General features: G+C 36.7%; 2 protein-coding genes across 4 annotated transcripts; one reads left to right on the top strand and one right to left on the bottom strand.

Moving 5' to 3' along the window:
• The first annotated feature begins 713 nt into the window (after window positions 1-713).
• On the top strand, window positions 714-6,994 carry LOC133875529 (uncharacterized). Of its 3 annotated transcripts, none has more exons than XR_009901459.1 (6): window positions 714-1,336; window positions 5,244-5,394; window positions 5,526-5,810; window positions 5,886-6,114; window positions 6,546-6,624; window positions 6,713-6,767. XR_009901459.1 is itself a non-coding variant. In XM_062313695.1 (6 exons), exons 1-6 carry the CDS (start codon window positions 798-800, stop codon window positions 6,903-6,905), a joined length of 1,422 nt encoding a protein of 473 aa, XP_062169679.1. In that variant the 5' UTR covers window positions 714-797; the 3' UTR covers window positions 6,906-6,994. The 3 variants fall into 3 exon arrangements, 2 of the variants coding, with proteins under 2 accessions (XP_062169679.1, XP_062169680.1); XM_062313695.1 differs by having other exon boundaries at window positions 5,886-6,057; window positions 6,543-6,624; window positions 6,713-6,994; XM_062313696.1 differs by having other exon boundaries at window positions 715-1,336; window positions 5,886-6,057; window positions 6,713-6,994.
• Window positions 6,995-11,582: 4,588 nt separating this feature from the next.
• On the bottom strand, window positions 11,583-21,287 carry LOC133875815 (dol-P-Man:Man(6)GlcNAc(2)-PP-Dol alpha-1,2-mannosyltransferase). Its single transcript, XM_062314051.1, has 10 exons — window positions 20,854-21,287; window positions 16,673-16,760; window positions 16,395-16,554; window positions 15,983-16,200; window positions 15,573-15,868; window positions 13,878-13,992; window positions 13,655-13,793; window positions 12,258-12,454; window positions 12,072-12,161; window positions 11,583-11,981 (listed from the first exon to the last, which is right to left on the bottom strand). Exons 1-10 carry the CDS (start codon window positions 21,135-21,137, stop codon window positions 11,850-11,852), a joined length of 1,719 nt encoding a protein of 572 aa, XP_062170035.1. The 5' UTR covers window positions 21,138-21,287; the 3' UTR covers window positions 11,583-11,849.
• Between the last annotated feature and the right edge of the window lie 2,202 nt (window positions 21,288-23,489).

Below are 23,489 nucleotides of genomic sequence, written 5' to 3'. Positions count from 1 at the left end.
CGAGCTCGATACTGTAAAAACCTGCTCAATTAATAAGTGATACATACCCAACTCGCTCGACAAAACTTGATAGGGGCTCGCAAGCTTAGCTCATTTAAAGTTCGATCGGATCGCTTGCCCAGCTCATTAGTCCAACTCATTAGCTCGTTCACATCTATTATATATTACTAAAAATGAGTTATATAAATTTAAGTATGTATATTAGTAATTAAGTAATATATGTTATATATGTTACTTAATATTTATATGTGTGTGTATTAGTTAACATACTAACTAGTTAGTTCATAAACTAACATGTTATCTAGTTTATTAACATATACTAAGTAAATGTAATTAACTATATGATATTTTTTTGTATATTATATATACACACACACACTAAATAAGCATATAGTATACTAGTTAAGTAAATATTGTATTACATATTAATTATAATACTTTGATAGTAGTATTTAGTATGTTAAACTATCATATTAAGTTATTAATAGTTAGTGCTTACCTCGAGTTTTAGTTGAGCCAAGCTTATTGAGTAACCCGACTCGACTTGGCTTGAATGTCATTCTCAACGAGCTCGAGTTCGCCCGAGTTTTAAATGAGCCTTTATAGTTTGACTCGAATTTGAGCTCGACTTATAAACGAACCAATCTTAAAATTTTAAAACTCGACTAGACTCCGTTGGGCTGAATTACATCCCCAATTCTTAAGTTCTTCTTCAACTTTTCCTTTCCTCTGCATTACGTTTGTTCACAGTTCTGACATTCTGTTAGCCACAACCATTTTAAAAAGGCTTGGCAGCAATGGCAGCATTCCTGAATGGCGGCAATGGCATCATTCTTCAACCCTCCAACCCTCTTAAACCCCTGAAACCCCATTCCCACTCTCTCTCAAACCCACTCTCTCTTTTCTCCCAAACCCCAGAACCCAAACTCACCATCACCGGACCTTCCAAGCTCTCCGGCCACGTCCCCATAAGCGGCTCCAAGAACTCCGCCTTGTCGATTCTCGCTGCCACCCTTTGCTGCTCGGGTACTTCCAAGCTTACCAACGTGCCAAATGTCTCCGATACTCGAATAATGGCGTCGATTTTGAGCTCATTGGGCGCCCAAATCGAAGTCTGTGACAACGAATTCTTGGTTAACACTGATGGGGTCCGGTCTGTGGAGCCTTGCTCGGATGGGATTCGGAAGATTAGAGCTGGGTTCTTCGTTATCGGGCCGTTGCTGGCTCGGTTCGGCGAGGCCGCAGTCGCGTTGCCCGGCGGGTGCGACATCGGGGCTCGGCCGGTGGACTTGCACATTCGTGGGCTTCGCGCTCTTGGCGCCGTTGTGGAATTGAGGTAAGTTTGTGACCCCTTGTTATTATGCTGTGCAATGTATAATGCTGTGATAGTGGTTTTTAATTTCTTGAATATTATGTTACTTGTATGATTATGATTTCTTGAATATTGTTACTTTATTGTGTAGGGACTGATTTGGGATCTGGGAATTATGGGGCATTCTGTGTAATTAGAAAAATGTCGGCAGTTGTTCCAGAATACGAGAGTGATTTACTTATCAAAACTCTACGCCACGAAACCTTGGTTACTGCTAATCCTTTCAATGTCAAATCACAGCCTTAAATGTGAAATTTGTAGTGCTGAGCAAATGGTCCTGCATCCAATTCGGTATTAATATCTGTTTTTTTTTCATCAGGGTTCTGGGATTCTTGTATTGGGATAAAATCTTTTTGTCGGTAAATTAGAATTTTGAAAGGGAAACGTTTTGATGGGTCCCAATAGTCCGTTTCTTACATTGTCGCAATAATTTAAGGAATTCAAAAGAATGACTAGAGGATTGAAGTGATGGTTATCAAACTTGAATTCTCTTATAGTTATGAGATGGTTTATGATGTAATTCTTTTGATGGTTATGATTTATGGTGTAACTAACGAATGAGCTCAACCATTAATTCATTGTGAACATTTCTCATTGTGTCATATAATTTTCACACTACAAATTGGTTAATTTGGGCACCAATTGTTTTCATTTATAATGGAGATTAAGATTAGTAGGATGGGAAATGCTTTATATGTCAAAGAGCATAGGGTAGCCCTACAGTTCACTTTGAGTAGACTTCTTCATGTCTATTTTCTCCATCCCTATCTTAGTGATCAATAGGCTTGAGAAGCTGTATTGCTACTTTCTTTAGGTAGGCTTAGGTGATGGTTGAAGTATCTTTTACTCGATTGGAAGGTTATGTACACTCCTATTCAAGTCAAGTGAGGGATTTGGAATTTAGGATTCTTGACACTTTTGTTCAAGCATCTATTGGGAATGGTTGTGAAGTTATGTTGGTTGGTAAGGATGGCATTTAGAAGTGTGTGGTGGGTTATATGGTGAAACATGCATCACTTATCTCCAGGTAATGTGAGTAATTGTTGTGCAGGTTATTGGAAAATTACTATGGTTTCTTAGAAAGCACTGCTAGGGTTTGAATGTGTCACAGATTCAAGAAAATGACTGCTGATATTATCTAGAGAATTTTACCTACTTCATATGATGGCTGTAATTCCTTATTTGGTTGATAAATATACAATAAGTATAGAATTTCACTTGGTCTCAAAGATTAAAAGCATTAGATCTGCAACAAACTGAGTAACCAACATAAAACCAGGAAAAACTAAATACCCTGAACACTCCTTTTAGCTAAGTAGGTCTCAGTTGGGGCCCATACCAATTTTATGGGTTAAAATCAGACTTGCATTATGGAAATCAGATATATGATTCAGCCATGGGAAGAGAGACTTAGTCATAGCTTTTATGTATCTCAATTTTGGTAATGTAGAGATTTTGTTATGCGGATCCCTTGTGTGATGCCCGATGGATGCTATACTTGTGTGGTTTAAAAAGTCAAGTCATAAATAGTATAGGGCTAAAAGAGTTTTTAATTTGGGATTTTGTTTTACATGTTATTGTTTTTTTTTTCGTTTTTTTTTTTATGAGGGGCAGATCAGTGATTTTCAGCAATTGGGTCAGAGTCTGGAATATTTTAGGAGATTTGAAGTGTCTATTGCTTCTAAAACAAGAGAACACAACTACTAGTTAAACATGAATTACAATTTTAAAAAGTAATCAACATAACTTGAAGAACAAGTAATATATCGCGTACTTTGTTGTTAGCAAATTCAAAAACTGATTTGTTGCTCTTGAAGCACCTCAAGTCTTCTCCTCAATGACTATTGTTTGGCCAAGAGTGTGGGCTCTCATCAGAGTAATCTCTATAAATAGATGTGCTTAACCCTTAGAATCCAAAGCTTGGAGACCAAGTCTTAAGAGTCCATGTGTTAGCAGCACAATCCTAGTGCAATTCGGTCTATCCCAAAAGGGAAATAATAGCTTGAGGGACCTAAGAGAAAAATAAAACTAGCTTCAATGGGCCTAGGACACGTGTCATCTCATGATTTGTACTAGGTTACCATTAATTACAACCTATTCTATTAAAAAATTTTAATTTTACTCTAGTGTTCATTTAATTATACAAGAGCTCCCTCGACTTCTTATAATTGCATTTGACTCCTTCATGAAATATTCACAGTAATTAAATTTACTGTCACTTTATTCCTTGAATCCTCGATTTAATCTCTTGATTATTCTTATACTCCTAGAATCAAAATTTTGAGTATATTTATTTTAGTATCTCTTTACTAAAATGCTTAGACCCGCGACTTAGAATAATCAATTCCTATTAAATCTATCTCAAGGAGATATTTCCTATCACTCAATGTATTGAGGAATTGGCCATGCAAGATCTTACTTTCGTATACATCAAAGTGATCTACATTTTACATTTGAGTTCACATTTCTCTATGAGGAATGAAAGTCAATGCTATAAGCAGTCGTGGGCTCAAGTTATTCAGTTGACAATAGCTTATATAACAACTCATTGTGGTTCAATTCAGTGTATTCCAAAATCACCAACATATCAATCAGAAGTCCCTATTTCTATGATCAAGATAGATCATCGTGATTAGTATTATAGTCTCATCTGATGAAATATCCAATTTCATCATCAACTACGAACTAAGGCTTATAAGTCACAAGGAATTGTGATTTAGATATACTGAGTATTAATCTCATTAACACACCTAAACCACATACAATATGACTTATGGACTATATCATCAAATGAATGTGCAATGCCCAATTTCTTGTTCATCTCACAAAATAAACAACTTTATTAATAACCAAAATGTGATACAAAATAAATTAGGTTTTAGGGCATTAACCATAACAAAAAATAGATTGACTCATAAGTAGCATAGAATTAAATCAGATTTTAATTTGGGAACTTATCTTTTTTATGTTATGGTTAGTTCTGTAATGAAGGACAAATCGATAAGTTTTTGCAACACATGAGAAGTTGAGGGTATTTTAGTAACTGAATCAGGTTTAGATTTTTCTAGGATACTAAGTACCTTTGGTTTATTTTCGTTGAGTCCAAGTTAGTCTTTGTTTAGGTTCTAATGCAATAGGTACAAGAAGAAGAGTAATGCTATAAGGAGGACCTATGTCCTTGAGTCCTTTCAAAATTGATGTGGCTTTTAAAATCATCATCGAATCAAAATTTAATAGTGATCTATCACACATTTAATGGTAATTTTAAAAGCCACACCTTTGGTGCATCATTACTTTTTGCATAACTGTTCATACAGCCACTGAACAACAACAAACTTCTCTCTTTTCTTTCTTCTTTACAACTCCAAATCAAGCCTTTCTCTTCACTGATCAAAATCCTAAAACCCCACATATTTTCCTCAGCAACCATAGATTTTCATACATAGCAGATGTCCACTTCTATTTTTTTTTTTTTTTTTTTTCCAGCATCTATTTGCTTCAAGAAACAGTGCTCTTACCCTTCTTCTCCATCATTTCAAAGCCCAAGTCAATCCCTGAATCCTTCTAAAATTCTAATCGCTAGATCCTCAAATATTCCTAGCGCTAAGCCCACCACAAGTACTTGTAGACAGATTTCCCAAATCTATCCTACATATGCCTTTTAAACTTTCCCAAACTGCTGACTATGATCCCATCAAAGATAAAAGCAGGGCTGGGTCAGGCCACTAATGAACAGAAATTTGAAAGAAAAAAAAAAAAGACATACTAGTTAATGATAAACCTAGATAAGTGGATCTTATTTGCATTGGAATTTACAAGCTCTGTGAATTATGCAAAGAATCAACCAAGTAATATTTGTGCACCATTACAGGGATGGGAAAGTTCAAGCACATGCTGCAAATGGCAGAGGATTGGTAGGGGGGCGATTCCAACTTGATTATCCCAGTGTCGGGGCAACTGAAACTCTTATGATGGCAGCATGTATGGCTGATGGAGTGACTGTACTCTCAAATGTTGCCCAAGTATGGCACTAAGAATCTCACTAAATTTTCTAGATTGTGGTTTTGAGGATGATGGAAGGGCATTAAAGATTGTTGTCTAATGGAATAAATAGAATATTGAAGTGAGTTCTTGGCCCAATTTTTCACCACAGGAACCCGAAGTGCTTGATCTTGCTCGTTTTCTGACTGGCTGTGGGGCATGTGTGGAAGGAGCAGGAAGTAACAAGCTTGTTATCAAGGGAAAGTGTCAAATGCATGGTTGTGAATGTACTATTTCACCTGACCGCATTGAAGCAGGCACCTTTATGCTTGCAGCAGCAATTACTCGCTCTTGCATCTCAATGTCACCTGTCATTCCTTACCATCTAACATGTTTGATAGACAAACTTTCACTCGCTGGTTGCAAAGTCAGACAGTGCAACCATGAAACTTTTGAGGTATATAAATTTTTCTTTTGTTTTTTATTCCCGTTTTGTTTGATGTTTATGCTTTACTAATTATTTGGATGCCAGATTTCAGCTGCCTCTACAGATGTCATTGAAGATTTGCGAGCTTTTGATTTTAAGACAAGCCCATTTCCTGGGTTTCCTACAGATCTCCAACCTCAAACAATGGCTCTACTCACCACATGCAGCGGTTCTAGTACCGTGGAGGAATTTGTCTTTGAGAAACGTATGGGTCATGGTATGTGGTAAATCAGTCAAACATGGAGTGGCATTGAATATAAGTCTTCCCCATCAGGTTCATCATTTATCTTTTTGTGAGCACAAGTTTAAAAAGAGGGCATTCAAATGCAAGTTCATATGTCCCTGCCTAGAAATGAATATGCTAATTGAAAACTGGAAAATGATTCCAAGAATTTTTTGCCTATAAGATTGGAGGAGCATTATGATTTAAAAATGTGTCTTGTGCTGTGTGCTTTATCTACAAAATGTGGAGCCATCCACTGCTTACATTGTACCATTGTGTGCCAAACTTCTTTTTATTTTTCTTTCTCTTTGAGACGATGCTTAATGAAAAGAGTATAGATGGAAGAATGACTGTCATACTTAATGCATGCTTGTCCCAACTATTCATTCTTTTGCATACTTCAAAAGCTCATATCACTGCATAAATGCTTTAATATCTGCCATGAGCTATATGTCTCATGTTTGTTCTCTCTTTTGGAGTAGTAAAAGAACTGCTCAAGCTTGGGGCAAGAATACAACTTTGTGGGAGCACTGCTCTAGTTTTTGGGAAAGAGAAAGGGAGGTACATTGTCTTCAACTATGATTTTGTAATGTTTGATTCCACTTGGAGTCATATTAGATGGTGATTCTTTTTGGATCTCCTTTTGCAGTCCATTGCGTGGTTCTCGCCTTGTTGCAACCGATTTAAGAGGTGGGATGTCACTGGTATTAGCAGGATTGGTAGCAGAAGGAACTACAGAGATCAATGGCATTGCTCATATTGACAGGGGTTATGATAGTTTCGAGACGAAGCTTCAGTTTCTAGGAGCTGATGTCAAAAGATCAGTTCCCCTTGCCTGTTAGTCCTAGCCATATTTTTCTCTAAAATAGTTAACCAAAAGCTAGTTTATCTATTTTAGCTAATGGCTTATAAAATACATTTTCTTCAGCTTTCTTCATTTGTTGGGAAATCATAAACGTGTACAATTGATCAAATGATCAATTTGATCACCATTGAGCCTAAATGATCAATTTGATCACCATGTCACAAATGCCACATAAAGAGTTACTCTCATGAACCTGATCCCATCTATCGCATATTTTCATAGCAAATCATAAACGTGAAAACTTTTATCTCTTTGAAAATGATAAGGATTCAACATGCCAGAGGCCCAGAGGAGAATATTCCCATTGGTGTGGACTACTTCAACAAGCCGTTTGAGAGTTCCAATTTTTCTCTTATTTTTGTTCGTCATCATCCTTGGAATACTGTTGAATTTTCTTGTCATGTGAATGTGAATGTGAAGAGTCAACCATCATGTAGCATTCATCCATTTTCTAATTTAAGTATCAGCGGTGATGCTACCACCACCAACAGGCTATAACGCGCCACTCTGACTCTTTGTTTTTTGGCGAGATTTTTGTATTGAGGACTAGGCGTGCGTAGTCACCGTATTAACAGAAATAGTTATGCATGATTGACCTGATTGCCACCATTATTCCTTGGTTTGTTCTCTGATTCTCGATTCTGCAGCTTGATCAAACGCAATCGTATCTAAGTCTTTGCTCTGTCCAAAATGTATGGCAAGTATAAATTCAGCACCTTCTCTGTGTGTTTTTGTAAATTTTGAAGAGAATTTGCAAGAAACTTTATTGATGGTAGAGACGAGAAAGTCACGTACTCCATTAGGAATGAAGTCGTTGGCAATTCTTGCAGTGGCAGCGACAGAGGCTGCTGCTGTCAAAAGTGCTTTTGGATTGGACACGTTTTGAAAAGTTGATAAAAATGGCTTTTGGTTGGGGTATGCTTCCCTCGGTGTCCTCAAAAGGAGTTTTATAGCACATAAGGTCTTTATCTTTACCATTCAAGCCTACCATTTTAATTTTCGTATTTGAAATTTCATGGCGTTTAACCCAAAAAAAAAAAAAAAAAAAAAAAAATGCTTCTAGTTCCAACAGGAGGAATTCCATCCTATGCTTGCTCATCACATAAACTTGCCCTATACGGAAACAAGTCATTAGAGCATTCCCTACAGCTACCCAACCATTTTCTCTAAATATAAGAAACAAAATTACTTTTTTCTTTTTCCTATCAAAATACGTCTCACAATAGCTTTTCTTTACATTTTTCTATATCAATTAAATATTATTTATTTATTTTTTCTTTATACTTTTTTATTCTTTATTATTTTATCAATACTTTTCAACTACTAGATTCTCTCTCATGTCCAACTGCTAGTACCAACAGCTATTTTCTCTTTTGTTTTTTTTCAATGGAACCAAAACATATGCTGTTTGAGTAGAAAACAAACAAAATCAGGGTGGTTTCTTTCTTGTTCTCATTATAGTTTTCCAAAATTCTATCCCAAAATTTGGAGGATTTTTTTATCATTCCCTTGAATTAGATCAATGCAGTATTGATCCAAGACCAGTAAAATGTCTTCCTCAACAGAGAAGTTTGTTTTTTTAGTAGTAGATTTCATTTTAGGTTGAGGTGGCGTTTCATTGTAGTATTTGCGCCCCCTTGCAAGAGCATAATGAAGCTTTGATTACGAGTTTCATTGTACTCTTTCAACCCCTCTTATGAATCCATGAGTGCAACAAGTATAAATTTGCTCATTCATTAAAATGATAGTTAAACAAGCTAAGAAGTGCAAAAAGCCAAACAGAAGTGAAGGCTCCATGAAACAGAACTTCCTCATTGTTTCTGATGTACTCAAATATCTTACAATACTACATTCTTGGACCCAACCACCAATACTGACCCCATCAGTCCTCAAACCCCCAATAGCACTATGGCTAATGACCACTTCACACTCATAAACTTGACATCCAAAATGCCAGAACCCCCTATCACCAACTATAAATAATCGCTCGATTAGCCATAGCTGAAACTGCAGCTTCCTCCCCACACACAAACCATGTGGCAGCTCTCAAAACCATAGTTACTGTAAGCCCCCCCCAAAACTTCCCCTCCCTCCTCCCTCTTAACCAAAATGAAAAGCCTATACCGTGGCTAAGGATTCACAAAAAATAATTTTTGGTTTGCTCAAAAAACAATTTCCATTGACTAACATTTTTTGTCGACATTAAATACTGGAGAATGAGGAAATCATTTTAGATGTTTTATGCAGAAACAAACATAGCCTATGCCTTTGTAACATATATTGCACATGCTTTTAAGATTATTTGGTCGAGAATATCCTTCTTCTTCTTTTCCCTTTTTTTAATATAAGCTTCTCCTCAAATCACCTAACAGATGAAGAATACACTCTTGTACCATGCTTGCAGAAATCCTTGTACCATGCTTGCAGAAATAAACAAGAGAAATAATGCATCTCCATCACATCTTTTATACCCAATAAGAATATCTAGAGATTACAAGATGATGAAAATGAAACAAAATCAGGCTGTATTCTTCAGACCTTCACTAAAATGATGAAAACGAAACAAAACCAACCCAACCCAAGTCAAGTCCATAACATTCACGGCTTAGGATAATACCTCAAGGAAAATTCATGGTGAAATCAATTTGGCACTGAAATTCCATTCCATCTACTTCAATCATCACATTTAATACACATAAACTCAAATGCAACAGTCCAGTAAAATCAAACACTGAAAATCAATAAACATAAACTCAAATGCAACAACGTGGTAAAATCAAACACAGAAAGTCCAAACATAAAATCGAACATGTCTGATACTCAAACAGAAAATAGAACATCTGAAACTCAAAAAAAAAAAATCGAGCCTCTAATAAAATAGAAAGGGGAAGAACAGCGCAAATCGAGGAGAAATCAAACAAAGGGGAAGAACATAGCAATGGACCTTTCTCAGCTGATTTCTGATCTAGACACCGAGAGACTAACCAAACGCACAGGTAAAGCTCGTCGGAAGAGGGCCGAGATCTGCAGCTCCCGCCATTGCCCAATGCACAACGATGGTGGCCCAACCACCGTGCTTCAATCTCTCTCTCTCTCTCTCTGCCTGAACAGTACACTCATCGTCTCTCTCAATCTTGTTCTTTGTCTCTCTCTCCCTCTTCAGTATCCTCTCTCTCTCTCTCTCTCTCTCTCTCTCTCGCAAACGCTGTGCAGAAGATGATGAAAGTGTGTGAAAGTTTGTGGGAAGAAATGTGATTCTTGCACAATGACCATACACAACTCAACTCATATAGGGCATCTGGGGTAGGACCCATGTGGTAGGTTTCACTCACATAAGTCTCACCCCATGTGAGTAGAGTTGTGTAATTGTTATAGAATAATGCTAAAAAGACAACTTTAGCACAACTAGTGCACAACCCCAAGGCACAATGGGGTAGGACCCATGTGTAGGCTCCACCCCAATATGCCTTGGGGTTGTGCATTAGTTGTGCATGAATCACAATCCATTATTGTATATGGTTGTTATGCAAAAAACATTTTTCTTGTGGGGATGCTCTGAAGATTTTTGGAAGGGACGATTTGAAGATGAACGTTGCGTGTAGAAGATGATAAACATGTATATGGAGCGTATAGGGAATTCTGATAGAAGAGTGTCTTTTTTTCTTTTCTTTTTTTAATATGCATTAGGTATACTGCAGATATTCCCAATGTATTGGTTATGGGTAGAACTGTAGCATTTTTAGTGTTTAACAAATAGGTAGGGAAGCTGCTGTAAGCCCGTTTTTATAATATTTTTTATTTTTTATTTTTTACATTTTTCTTACATATAGGGAACAAAGACAAATTTAAAGTAACTGATATGAATGCTCTTATGGAAGAAAGAAGTGAAAAGAAAAATGTAGCTACATTGATATCAATCATACTTTTACCGTACACATATCAATAAATGAAAAAAAAAATACTGAAAATTAATATTTTAAAAAAAAAATAGAGAATGAAATAGAAAATTTGTTGAAATTTATATTAAAAAAGTGGTGGGTAAAATAAAAAATAGTTTTTGCGTTAGCTAAAATACATAAAGTTGTTGGAGATACTCTTATATGTGTGTACATTGGTTTTGACAATGACGGAATGGCGGGGCCAAAGGTCACAGCCTCTCTCCTCGGATTTTTATTTTTTTTTTTATTTTTTTCCTAAGCAAGTATAAAGGGACAAGGGGAAAACGGGAAAGATTCATCAAACACAAGTGGACAACGTAAAAACATCCAAAATAACTGGTACATTTCAAATAGATCCAAAGGACTTTGGAATGGGCCAAAAGATTGGCCCAACTGATTTGAATCTTGGCTCACTGGCCAAGAAAAAGGCAGTCATAATTGACGGTTTGATTCAGCAGTCCAAAGTTGCAACTGCCTAAAGATACACTACCTTTATTTTTTCTTCAAAAAACCCCGCTAAATGCATGTATAATATGATACTTTTATGAGTAATGCTATTCATCATCTCATCAAAGAAAAAAAACTCCCAGTACTTACGTGGCATGGTCCCCCCAAACATTTGATGCATGAACATTGAGTTTTTAGTTGGAGAGCACGCCACATAGACATCGGAGATGTGACGATGAATAGAATTACTCTAAGAAAACATACAAGTATAAATCAAAGGTCTACTCGATTCAATTTTCACTATAGAATCAGGTAAACACTACTCGTTAGAACAGCTACAATCTCATTTCCAAATGCCTACTCAACTCAACCTTCAATATCGAACCAGGCAAACCCTACAAGTTAGAACAGCTAGTCTCATTTCCAAATCAGGTGAAAATGCTTTTCTTTCGGGTTTTTCTTCTTTTCGGGTCCAAGTTAGAACAAACTGTTAAAAAGTTATGGCCGTCAAGAGTTTTCTAGAATATAGCTGCAAATCATTTTGATACTCTTTTAAGCAACTTGTACATGCCAAACACATTCTTCTCCTGCCAAAGGTATGGGATGAAAAACGACCGGTACGTGGAAGGAGAGAGCTCCCTGTCCAGGTAAGGCAGTGCTCCAACTACCTGAAGAACATTAGAAGAAAAAGAAAAAGAAAAAACTGTTAGCACAATTACAGAAGGAAAGGTGAAAAGATGAAGAAGACAGACTTTTACCTCCCACGTTGACGAGTCGCTTCCACGTGTTGGGGAAGGTCGATTAAGCTGCAGCTCAACGAGGAAAGTACAAGCCTGAAGATCCTGAAGCTGTGACATCAACGATGGGTCGTCAGTGAGAAAATGGAAAGGAGAAACAGAACAAGTATAGACATATCAACTAATCTTATAGGACGGATTAATTACATATTGTCCATCTGCTGCCTTGTTCTTATTGTTGAAATAAAGTGGTGCAGCTGCTGTCCCTCCTAGGGTAGAATTAAATGGAAATGGTAGAAGACCTCGAAATCCATCATCAATCCATCGGACTTCGCCGACATAATCAGGAACCAAAAATGATGATGGAAACCGGTGCCATTCACTTCCAACACATAGTACAGAACCTGCAATGTATTGGATCCAAAATTCATAAAATCCGGATGTATCTCCTTTCTAATACTAAATGTTAAAGTATTAATTAAATGCTTAAATTCACTCTTTTCTATTAACTTAAACTTTTAGAATAAGTTGTGATTTAACATGGTATCAGAGCACTTGTCTTGATCTCTATCATTTACTCGAGTTTACCCCCTATTTTCAGTTAAATATTCAACGTATTAAATTCTCACTTGTTGAGGGAGAGTTTGAGCCTATACATAAAGAGAGTGTTAAAGTATTAATTAAATAATTAAATTCACTATTTCCTATCAATTTAAGCTTTTGGAATATATGGTGATTTAATATTAAATTTTGATAAGTCTTTAATATTAAATAAAAGGTCTTTGGAAGTGATGTGCTCTTAAAATTGATTTTTTTTTTTTAACCCCTATTTTCATGGCGTACTATCAAAACTTCTGTTGGCAATGACATTCAAGCTCCAGAAAGAGTTGCCTACGAAAATGACACTAGAAATATTAGAGCCTTTGGGAGTAAATTGAAAAAGGCTAGCAAATAGAACACAAGTTTGAAAACAAAAGGAGTATATAGTCTCAATCTAAAAGATCATTGAGAAGTAGTGTATGTTCCTAACTCTGGCTGCACATTATTACTGGTAAGTTCTATTTTTGTTCAAAGTGCATTAGATCATTCAGGCTGGCGTAAAAAGCCTATCTCTTAGTAAGTGTCATCACAAAAATTTAAAAGGAAGCCACTTCGCATTTTCAAGCTTAAACTTGTTCCAACATTCATTCTCATGCCCTAAGCAATATAATGATACTACTGCCATCGTTCATTTTTATTCCAAACAACAAAGGAAGCCAGAGCACAAAGCTACCTAACATTTCAGACTTTCAAAAAGAACATCAGAACTCTGTCACAATGCACTTTTCATCTCAAGGAGTGTGGGTATGTTGTAAGGAGGTTGACTGTTTCCATGATTACGTTGACAAAAATAACCTGAAAACTCTACTTTCAAATAACTTTACGACGGTTATAAAGTAAATTCCGTGATCATTCTATCACCAAGAGGAAATGGTGTTACATTCTTTTTCTTTCTTTCTCTCTTTTTATTTTATTTATTTTATTTTTATTTTTTTTCTGAGCAGGAAATGGTGTTACACGTATCTTTTTTCTGATATATCTAAAAGCAGTATGCTGGCTCTCACCTGTTCCTGCATCATCATGGTGCTCTAAAAGCTTGTAAATCTCCATAGGAGCAGAATAACCATGAATCAATGAAAAAGTGCGAGCATGGGAGACACACAATATGAGGCTAAGAACCACGGGTCTAAGGAATTTGGCTATCTGCGTATGTACACAACAAGAACTTGACCGTGAGTTCTCATTAATATAGATCAAGAATCACATAGGAACTTTGGATACACTTACCATAAACATCAGGGATTTATCGTTGGGATTATATTTATCATGGAAAAGATCAGGAAAGCTCTCAATGACAGCTGAAGCAGCAACACAAATAAGTGGATAAATTGGATAAAGGAACCTGCAAATGTAGTTAGAAACGATTATCATCAATTTAATCTCACCTGCACTCTTTTAATATTATACTGGAGGCTAGATGGAATCTGGTTATATGCTAGCTACAGGACTTCGGAAACCTGAACAAGAGGTTTGAAATTTAAAATATAATCTTATCTGAAAACAAGACGTGTAGATGTCCTACAATGGCTTCCCACAAATGCACAAATACAATCTTTCGAGAACATAACATTACCAAAGGAAAAGCTCGTTGAAACCAACCTTTCCAGTCATTGTAACATGAAGTGCAATGGTTTCATGCCATCTACCCCCATTAGGCCCACCCAAGGGGACTCAAACCCCCAAAGGCACCCACCGCCCTATACTCATAGGTGCCCAAAGGGCATTGGCACTATCCAATCTAATAAATAAAGGGTCAATATAAAATGTCTTTCCAAGTGCCATAACTTCAAAGTTGATGATTACAATAATTCATAGAAAATTAGAATATACATTTTCTATAAGAGGTTTTCAGATCAGATAAGAAAAATCTATTGGCATGGACTTGTGTCTCATAAATGGACTGTCACTCAATATTGTAAACTTATCTTAATGAGCCGACAGTTCCATTAATGGTCACCATTACATTGATTCGGTTTCTTCTATCCTTTCACAATAAAATCACCTCTTAACCTCCGTTTATTCAATAAGCGCACTAGTTGCGGTTGTAGAGAATATGAATACTGAATACATCGATGTCAAGCCAGGTTGCTAGAAATTTATTTATCATGTAATAGCAAAATACTTAGTGAATTTGTTTTGATCCCAAATGTTGTATGACACTAACGAATGTTTATTCAATAAGCACACTAGTTGAGGTTGTAGAGAATATGAATACTGAATACATCGATGTCAAGCCAGGTTGCTAGAAATTTATTTATCGTGTAATAGCAAAATACTTAGTGAATTTGTTTTGATCCCAAATGTTGTATGACACTAATGAATATATATATTTATGAATGCTGTATGACGCTAATGAATATTATGTGTCATAGTACAGAACAACTCCTAAAAACATTAAAGTACAGCATTTCAAAACCACTGACCAACACCACCAGAACTTCTCTACAAACTTAGGGATATGACAATCTTGACACTAACATGAATTTTTATATATGTGGTTACACATGTTTACCCAAAAACAGGCTATGGATTTCTATCTGGAATGAATGTACAGCCTACTCTGTCAACACAAGATATTGCTTTCTTTCAATAGTAACAGAATAGTTGAACTAAATGAAGCTTGCTAATTGACCATAGAAAAATCCAAGGAATATCAAATTCTTGTCAATCTTAGCAGTTTTGGATAGAAAATGCACCCAAAAAAAGAGAGTGAATTTGAGAAAACTAAAATTTGAGCATTCAGATGGAGAATGTCACAGTACAAGAGAAAAAGTGTGTGTGTGGGGGGGGAGGGGGGGTTGGAAGAAACTAGCGGGAATTACCCAAATCAACATCATTCCTTTCATAAAGACAATTTAAAGGATTGATTCTTAAAAAAAAAAATTGCAAGGATGTTTAAGACAACAGTAAAATTAGCCAAACCTTTCTTCTTTGTGTGGCTGCAAAGACATAAATACCAGCCACATATATACAGGTGAGACCATGATCAGTAGGTCTGGGCCATACTTCTTCCTTACTATTGGCCAAATTCCCAGGAAAAGCAAAGCAAGAACGAAACAGAAGTTGAAATTGTTAAATCCGTTCCTCAGATAATATAATGGTCCTTCAGTCCCATACAAATGGCTTTCACCTCCTCCTACAACATTATATACCAAAAGATTCAACACAGATGACGTCCATCTTCTGTAGTAGTAGTAGTCAACAAGGAGTGAGACTGCCTGGAAGAATTCCAAACTTATTATAACTCAAATAAGTACCAATGGCAAATGTACAGGCATATAAAAAGATCCAACAAAGTAGTATCTCATGATCAAACTTAATGATTAACTTACAAGAAGAGAGACAGAGGTGACAGCCCCAGCTAAAAATGCTTGTTTAAATCTTCTAGATAAAGAGTAGAACGTGACTGGCAAAAAAGCCAAGATTGAGAATGGCCAGGCAAGGATTACACCAATAGCTGCAACTGCAACAGCCATTGCAGGTTTCCCAAGAAGAAATAACCCTGACGAAAGAGACATGGCATACATGGAGAATGAACTTGGCAAGAAACCTAGCAAACAATGCCAAGACAATGGATATTAGAAAAATCAAAAGAAAATGGAACTGAAACTCCAGATTACTAATACTCGACTAAATAGAAAAAATATAAAATGCAGTACCAAAAACACCATACAGATGGACAACTAAAGAAACCAAATAGTATTTCACGAAACAAAAGAGACAAATAGAAAAGGGCCCACCCACTTGTGCTAGCGAAGAAACAACCGCTGGTTAAGCATAGCATTGCAAGTGTGTAACAAGCAAAACGTTTTCCATACTTCCTGGAAAGGGCTACTACCAGAACAGTTTCTGTGATAACAGAGAGGAGACCTAGAAAGAGTCTTACAGCATAAAACACTTTCACCTGCAATGGGAAAGATATTGGTTTAAGCATAAGTCAAAGAAAGAAAAAGGAGTTACAGAAATATGATTCATCAATAACTACAAAAGAATAACAATCCAAAAGTATGAAGAAAACTTACTTTTTCCTCACCAAACAACCAGGAAGCTGGTCGACCCACTAATTCATGGAAAACAATGTATAAGTATGACCGAAGTGCAAACTGGGAACTGCAAGAGGCATGTAAGTTATAAGAACAATCAAGGTATCAATGGAAAGTCATATTAAACCAAGAAATCTTTCAAAGTAGTTCAAAAAAAAAATTGGGAAATAATTCTCAACAAAGTCTCCATCTTCTTCTTTTGATATGTAGGATTAAAATCTAAGATCAATTAATGCAAAGAATAGACAAACTAATCAGAATGCAACTTATAGCAACCAGATGAAATGATTTTGTAAGAACACACATCCAGTAAGATCAAATTGTTCTGCAAGACATAATATTTCTCTGCAAGACTGTTTTTAATCTCAAGCATGATGCTTGACTGAATTACATCCCTAAGCCACTAGTTAGTAGTCACCAGTTTCATTTACTACAATTCGGTTTCAGTTTGTTCCATTTTCCAATGTGTTTTTTGGATGTAATACCAGACAGTGAAGGATAGGACACAGCAACTTTACAAAGGAACTGAAAACGGATAATTTGGCCAAAAAAGCATGAATGACCATTAAGGGCCCCAGAAGGAAGACAAAGTAGGTTGATAAAGGCAACATTTCAAATTACTGAAACATGTATCAGAATTATTTAGCGCTGCTTCCTATATCATATTCAGTGAGGATACCCTCTCGTTCTATTCAAAAGAACCAGATTTGTTACATACAGATACAGCACAATCATCAAGGCATGCACCCGCCCTTGGCACACAGAGGCTCAAATTAGGATAACACATTATGAGCTTAAAATTTAGGGGAAAATCAAATTTAGTCTCTAGGCTTTTACGCGATTTTAATTTAGTACTTGAGTTATCAATTTTGACAAGTAGGCCTAGGACTGTAAATAAATTAGTCTGTTCGACAACCTGCTCGTTTAAACTCGATCCGAACTCGATTCATGACTGCAGAAACCCAATCGTGACTGTAGAAACTCGCTCGATTATTAAGTGACACATACCCGACTCACTTGATAAAACTCGATTATAGCTCGCGAGCCTAACTCGTAAAAAGCTCGATCCGACTAGCTTCCCCGACTCGATTGTGGCTCGCGAGCCTAGCTGGTATGCACACATATAAACATATGCTAACTTAATATTAATTAACATATTAAGTTATTAACTAGTTGGTTAATATATACCAACTAAATATTACTAAGAAACTATCTAATTATGTAAGCACAGTTAAATAGTTATCATGGCCACATGATCAGATCCCGAAATTTCACCATAATTTCTCAATCTTGAAAATCAACTTCAAGCAGAGCACTAATTTAGCTCTATACTTACAAGCCACGAGTACAAAATCTGCTAGCCCGTCGTTCGGGCTTTTGAAACAGACCCTAAGGCAGCAAATAGTCATTCCATTTTCAAAAGGATTTTGTCAATTTCACTTGCAGTCTAAGGCATTTGATGCATAAAGAATTGGAAACCAGTCGCAAAAAATTGTAAAATCCATTAATCTCCTACTAAATTGTTTTGATGAACTCATCTAAACCCGAATTTAATAAATAAACATCTTATACTGACCTTGGTTAGATTCTGGCATGATTTGTGGTGTGGGGGCAAAGCCCTTAAAGAAGCCTTTCTAATTTTATATGGTATTGCTTATGTGAATGATGCTTCCCTAGCAGCTCACTTGGAGCTCTCTGGTGGATTCAATCCGCAGAACGTTAACTTTGTTAGAGCGACTCATAATTGGGAAGTAGATTTTTTGCTTCGTTTTTTAGCTTGTTGTATTAAGTCAGAGTGAGATGGGTAGGTTAAGACAAGATTTGGCGGACCCCTTCTAAAAGAGGATTGTTTGATGTTAAATCCTTCATCAGTATCATGGGTTGTAGGGAAGACTCTCTTTTCCCTTGGAAGAGTATCTTGTGAACTAAGGCTCCTTTGACCGGTGGCCCTAGGAAAGATCATTACTATTGATAATCTTAATAAGCGACAAGTTATTGTGGTTGATAGGAGTTGTATGTGTACGAGGAATAGGAAGTATGTGGATCGTCTTCTTCTCTATTATGAGGTTGTGTGTGCCTTATGGAATGCTTTCTTTAGTCGCTTTGGGCTTTCTTGGATTATGCCTAGATGAGTTATAACTTGTTTACATGTTGGTGGATTGCTAGTAGCACTTGGAATGCTACTGTGTGGAAGATGGGGTCTTCTTGTCTTTTTTTTTTTTTTTTTTTTTTGATAGGTAATCAACAAATAGTGCATTTTAAAGTATATTTGGAAGGAAATGAATGATAAGAGTTTTGAAGATCGCAAGAGGATGATGGAGCTGCTTAAGTTTTTTTCCCGATACTCTCTATCTGTGGACGGCTGCTTATATTTCTCTTTTGGTTCTAAGTTTTCATGATTTTTTTATTCTTATTTCTTCTTCTAGTTAGGTGTTTTCTCTTGTATTCATAGGGAAATGAATGATAAGAGTTTTGAAGATCGAAAGAGGATGATGGAGGTGCTTAAGGTTTTTTTTTTCGATACTCTCTATCTGTGGACGGCTGCTTATGTTTCTCTTTTGGTTCTAAGTCTTCATGATTTTCTTATTCTTTTTTCTTATTCTAGTTAGGTGTTTTTTCTTGTATACTTCCTATGTACTTGAAGGCGCCTTACCCTTTTAACGATACCTCGATTACTTATATAAAAAGAAATTAACTTAGTAAAGAATATAGTACAGCTATTAAGTTTACAAAAGGAAGCTACAAGACTACAAGAGAATACACACGGCAAATATAAAGAATTTCACAAACAAGGCAACCTCTACATTTAATTTTATGGGTAAACTACTAAACTAAACTACAATTTGCACAATTGCAGTAAGGAGATCAGTTTGCCAAACTGTGATTAAGAAATTGCCAATTCAACTATCGGAGATTGAGACTATTAGCATCCATCAAATTGTGCTCTTAAGTATAACAGTGTAACCAAACAATCACAAAAACACAGGTGAGTAAAGTGCCATTTTTCAAAAACATAATTGGATCAAAATATCCGGCATGTTTGGTAACACTTTCCAAAATGTGTTTTCGCTGTTGAAATATTGAAAACACTTTTCAGAAATAATTATCTAAATATGTTTTTGGATGTGTCCCCTACAGAAAGCAATTTTTAAAACACAAAAACTTATAGAAAACTTCCCCCACCTTTATACAAGAATGTTTAAAAAACATGCTTAGTTTTTTTTTTTAAAAAAAAAAAAGAAAAATACATTTGAAAACAAGGTTTAGTCTTTCATGCACAGTAACAATTGGAGACCACCTCTTCACCGGAGGTCTCACCTTCCCCACCTCCCACCAATGACGAGGGGATGACTTGCGGCCTCCCCCACTAACAGAGAGGGATCGTAGCCACCCCCACTAACATAGGGGTGGCTCATGGCCACCCCATTGACATGTGGTAATATGTAATAGGTTAGCAAACCTGTTAAAATATTAATTAAATATATTAAACTTATCTTTTCCCATTTTAACTTTTTTGTGGCAACTAATATTTAACGTAGTATTAGAGCAATAGTCTTGAGTTCCTAACTTGACTCCATAATTTTTTTACAGTGAACTTTTAAAGACACCAACAGAATGAAACTCATGCAGTAAAGAAAGTGATATAGGTTAGCAAACCCATTAGAATTAATTAAATTATTAAATTTCTTCTTTCATATCCATTTAAACATTTGTGATAACCGACGGTTTATAGCGTTATTAGAGCAGGGGTGATGACTCCGTAATTTATCTCACATTTTCAGTTAAATATTCCTTGTGTTGGACACCACCAATTGAGGGGAGTGTTAGGATTTTAATTAAATCATTAAATTCTCCCAATTGCATCCGCTTAATTTTTTTTAGCAGAACCAGTGATTTAACAAAACCGATCTCGCTCCATAACACAGAAAAATAAGATTTACCCTAACTTTATTCTGCCTTTTTTTTTTCTTTCTTTTTTAGATTACAATATTACGTCTTTCTTTAGTTGCAAGGTCTTTAACATTGGTACCACACTATCGCCAAGCATTTAAGCAACACAACGACTCAATTCCAGCATAAACAATAGCCTATATATCTAACAGAACTAAATACGTACAAACACACAAGAGTATATACATACGCGTAGACGCAGTGTATACCTGTACTCCCAAGTTTGGAAGCCAGATTTGTAGAGAAGGAAATGGAGAGGCTCCCAGTAGTTGAAGACTTCGTCGCAGTCGTGTATGATGTTTGATGCGGCGCTCATGTACCGTAGCACTCCCAGGACGAACAACGGAAACAACCACCCCAATCCCTCGTCTCCTTTCCCACCGTCCGATCTGCCCGGCTTATCGAGCTTCCCGTACGAATCAGATTGCGAATGCGATGATGACGATGAGGGATCGGACGGTAGCGGACGTCTCTGCCTCGTCGATAGCGCCATCTGTACCTCTCTCTCTCTCGCTCGCTCGCTTTCTCCGGGTCGGTCACTGTGCGTCTGTGACTAGAAAATGGTGCTTTCTTCCACCGGAAGCGAATTGTGGAAGCTTTTTCTTTTTCAAATTTCTCTCTTTTGCTTTTTCAAATGTCAAGGTTTTTTAAGGGTTTTTTTATCGGTTATAGTGGTGTACACTGAACAGATCAGATGGTTTTTTTTTTTTATTATTATTATTTTAAGTATTTGTATTAGCAGCTTCTTTAAAATTTTTTTTAAAAAAAAAAAATATAGAGAAAAATTATAAAAGAACTCTTTAATAAGGGCAGAAATTTCCTAAAATCTGCTTTGAAGAAAATTTTCTACAACTTATATAGAATAGTAACATGTGTCCCTTGACATGTGAAAAACACTTAATGTTTTAATAGCACGTGTTTCTCACATGTTTTAATAGCATTAATAAAAAAAAACATGTGATTTTCACATGCTTAAAGAATACGTGTTACTCTTAGGAAGGTCCCAAACATGAATTCTCATTACCCAACTTGTCCAGTTAGATAAAGAAATTAGGGAGTAACTGTTGGATTTAGAGCTCATCATATAGGAAGACCTCTACCACAAAACCCAAAAACACAATGTTGACCACCACACTGAACCCATTCCCATGCCACATCAATAATTGTCCCATTATTCCCAACATGAGGCAAGAGATGTGAGGGAGATCGTGTGACATGGAATATTTGTCGCGGAAAATGCTATTTGCACTTCAGGTGTACAACATGGGTACAACACCCCCTCACATGGTGGTGGGCCCCAGTGTGTTGGGCTCACCCCCATGTGAGGGGGTATTGTGCTCCTGTTGTGCACTTGAAGTACAAATAACAAGCCTCATTTGCTGGAGGGAAGGTTACCAACGAAGAGGTGATATGTGGCAAACGGTTACAGGAAAATTCACCATGAATTGAGCCCACCCTCATGTGAGGAGGTGTTGTGCTCCTGTTGTGCACTTGAAGTACAAATAACAAGCCTCATTTGCTGGAGGGAAGGTTACCAACAAAGAGGTGATATGTGACAAACGGTTACAGGAAAATTCACCATGAAAGGCGACAAACATTAGGTAAAAATTGACTTTTTTGGTCTCCTTCTTCTAGCCTCAACCTTTTTAGTCATAATCATTTTTCTCATTCATCCCTTTGCTAACCTAAGTATCAGAACTATTTCCCGCTTACCCACTTCTGACACACGAAAAATTGTTCTGACACAAGTTTATCACAATTCTCCATTATCTTAAATGACTCGTACCTTTTGTAAACATGAATTGGTGAAAATAAGAAAAAGGAATTCAAGAGCTCCTTCTGAACCACTTAAAATCAATGTCTTGATTTTTTGTGTTCTATTATTTTATACCTTATTTCTTACCATAATATCATAGCCTCACTATCATCTCCTCGTATGAGTACCATCACCTTTGTTGGCGCATAGTTTCATTTACCCAACATCAAGACACTTGGTTTGTCATCTATGCTCGATACAAGAAAGATTGGTATTTGTTTAGCTTCTCTCCCAAGAGGGCCTTCCACTATCTCTATGCAGTTTTTACCGGGGGAGGAGGGATGGCTTTGTTCTCTCCCTCCTCCTCTCTTCCCCTCCGCCTAGTGCAGCCGCCACCCTTCCCTTCTTTGTCACCGGCTCTCTCTTGTTTTTCTTGTTTTTTTCCATATATTAGCTTCTCTATTGTCCCTTGGCCCCCGTGCCATTCCTCTGGCTTCCCTCCGTTCTCTCTAGGCCTGATCTGCTACAACCCCTTCCTCAGAAAAGCCAACGCACCCTACCACCTTTTTCACTGGCCTACCAATTTTCCGTCACTACCACCACCATCTTGTTCCATCCACCACGCATTGCCACATAGTTGTCACGAACCTGCACGTGAATCTCACGTTTCGGCGCGTGCATCTCACGTGCCGGCGCATGTCCTCCAAGCTTCTGCCAGACTCTCGGCCGCCACCAGTCTTACTCTACCTTGTCCTTCGTTCAAGTTGTTGCTATGTGGGAATTATTCCTGCTTTTTTTTTTCATGTATTTTTTTTTCCTTGTATTTTGCAGCCCTTTTTGTTTTTCGCTACCTATTTGTTGTGTGGGTCACTGTCTTTTAGTTCTTTGGCGATTCGATCTTTCAATGGAGACTTTTGAAATTGGATTAGTGTTGGTCCCTCTCTTTACTTCAGTCCCGACTTTGGACTATAACAGTGCATATTCGGCTTCATCGTCTTTCCGAAAGTTGTTGTTGGTTCCAAGTAAATGTTTTTTTTTTTTTTTTTGATAAGTAGTATGTTGGTTCCAAGTAAATGTTCAGATAAGTTC

The sequence above is a fragment of the Alnus glutinosa genome, chromosome 8 (assembly GCF_958979055.1).
Source record: "Alnus glutinosa chromosome 8, dhAlnGlut1.1, whole genome shotgun sequence".
Lineage (NCBI taxonomy): Eukaryota > Viridiplantae > Streptophyta > Magnoliopsida > Fagales > Betulaceae > Alnus > Alnus glutinosa.
Note: the sequence above shows the minus strand (reverse complement) of the source record. Positions and strands in the feature narration are given on the sequence as shown.

Excerpts from the sequence above, each read along its gene's own strand:
- LOC133875529 (XM_062313695.1), top strand. The coding sequence starts at position 798 with ATGGCAGCATTCCTGAATGGCGGCAATGGCATCATTCTTCAACCCTCC. Across the intron at positions 5,395-5,525 it reads TACTCTCAAATGTTGCCCAA|GAACCCGAAGTGCTTGATCT; the intron begins GTATGGCACTAA and ends TTTTCACCACAG. Across the intron at positions 6,625-6,712 it reads TTTGGGAAAGAGAAAGGGAG|TCCATTGCGTGGTTCTCGCC; the intron begins GTACATTGTCTT and ends CTCCTTTTGCAG.
- LOC133875815 (XM_062314051.1), bottom strand. The coding sequence starts at position 21,137 with ATGGCGCTATCGACGAGGCAGAGACGTCCGCTACCGTCCGATCCCTCA. Across the intron at positions 15,869-15,982 it reads TCACCTCTGTCTCTCTTCTT|GCAGTCTCACTCCTTGTTGA; the intron begins GTAAGTTAATCA and ends GAATTCTTCCAG. Across the intron at positions 12,162-12,257 it reads AGGCAGCAGATGGACAATAT|CTTCAGGATCTTCAGGCTTG; the intron begins GTAATTAATCCG and ends TTGATGTCACAG.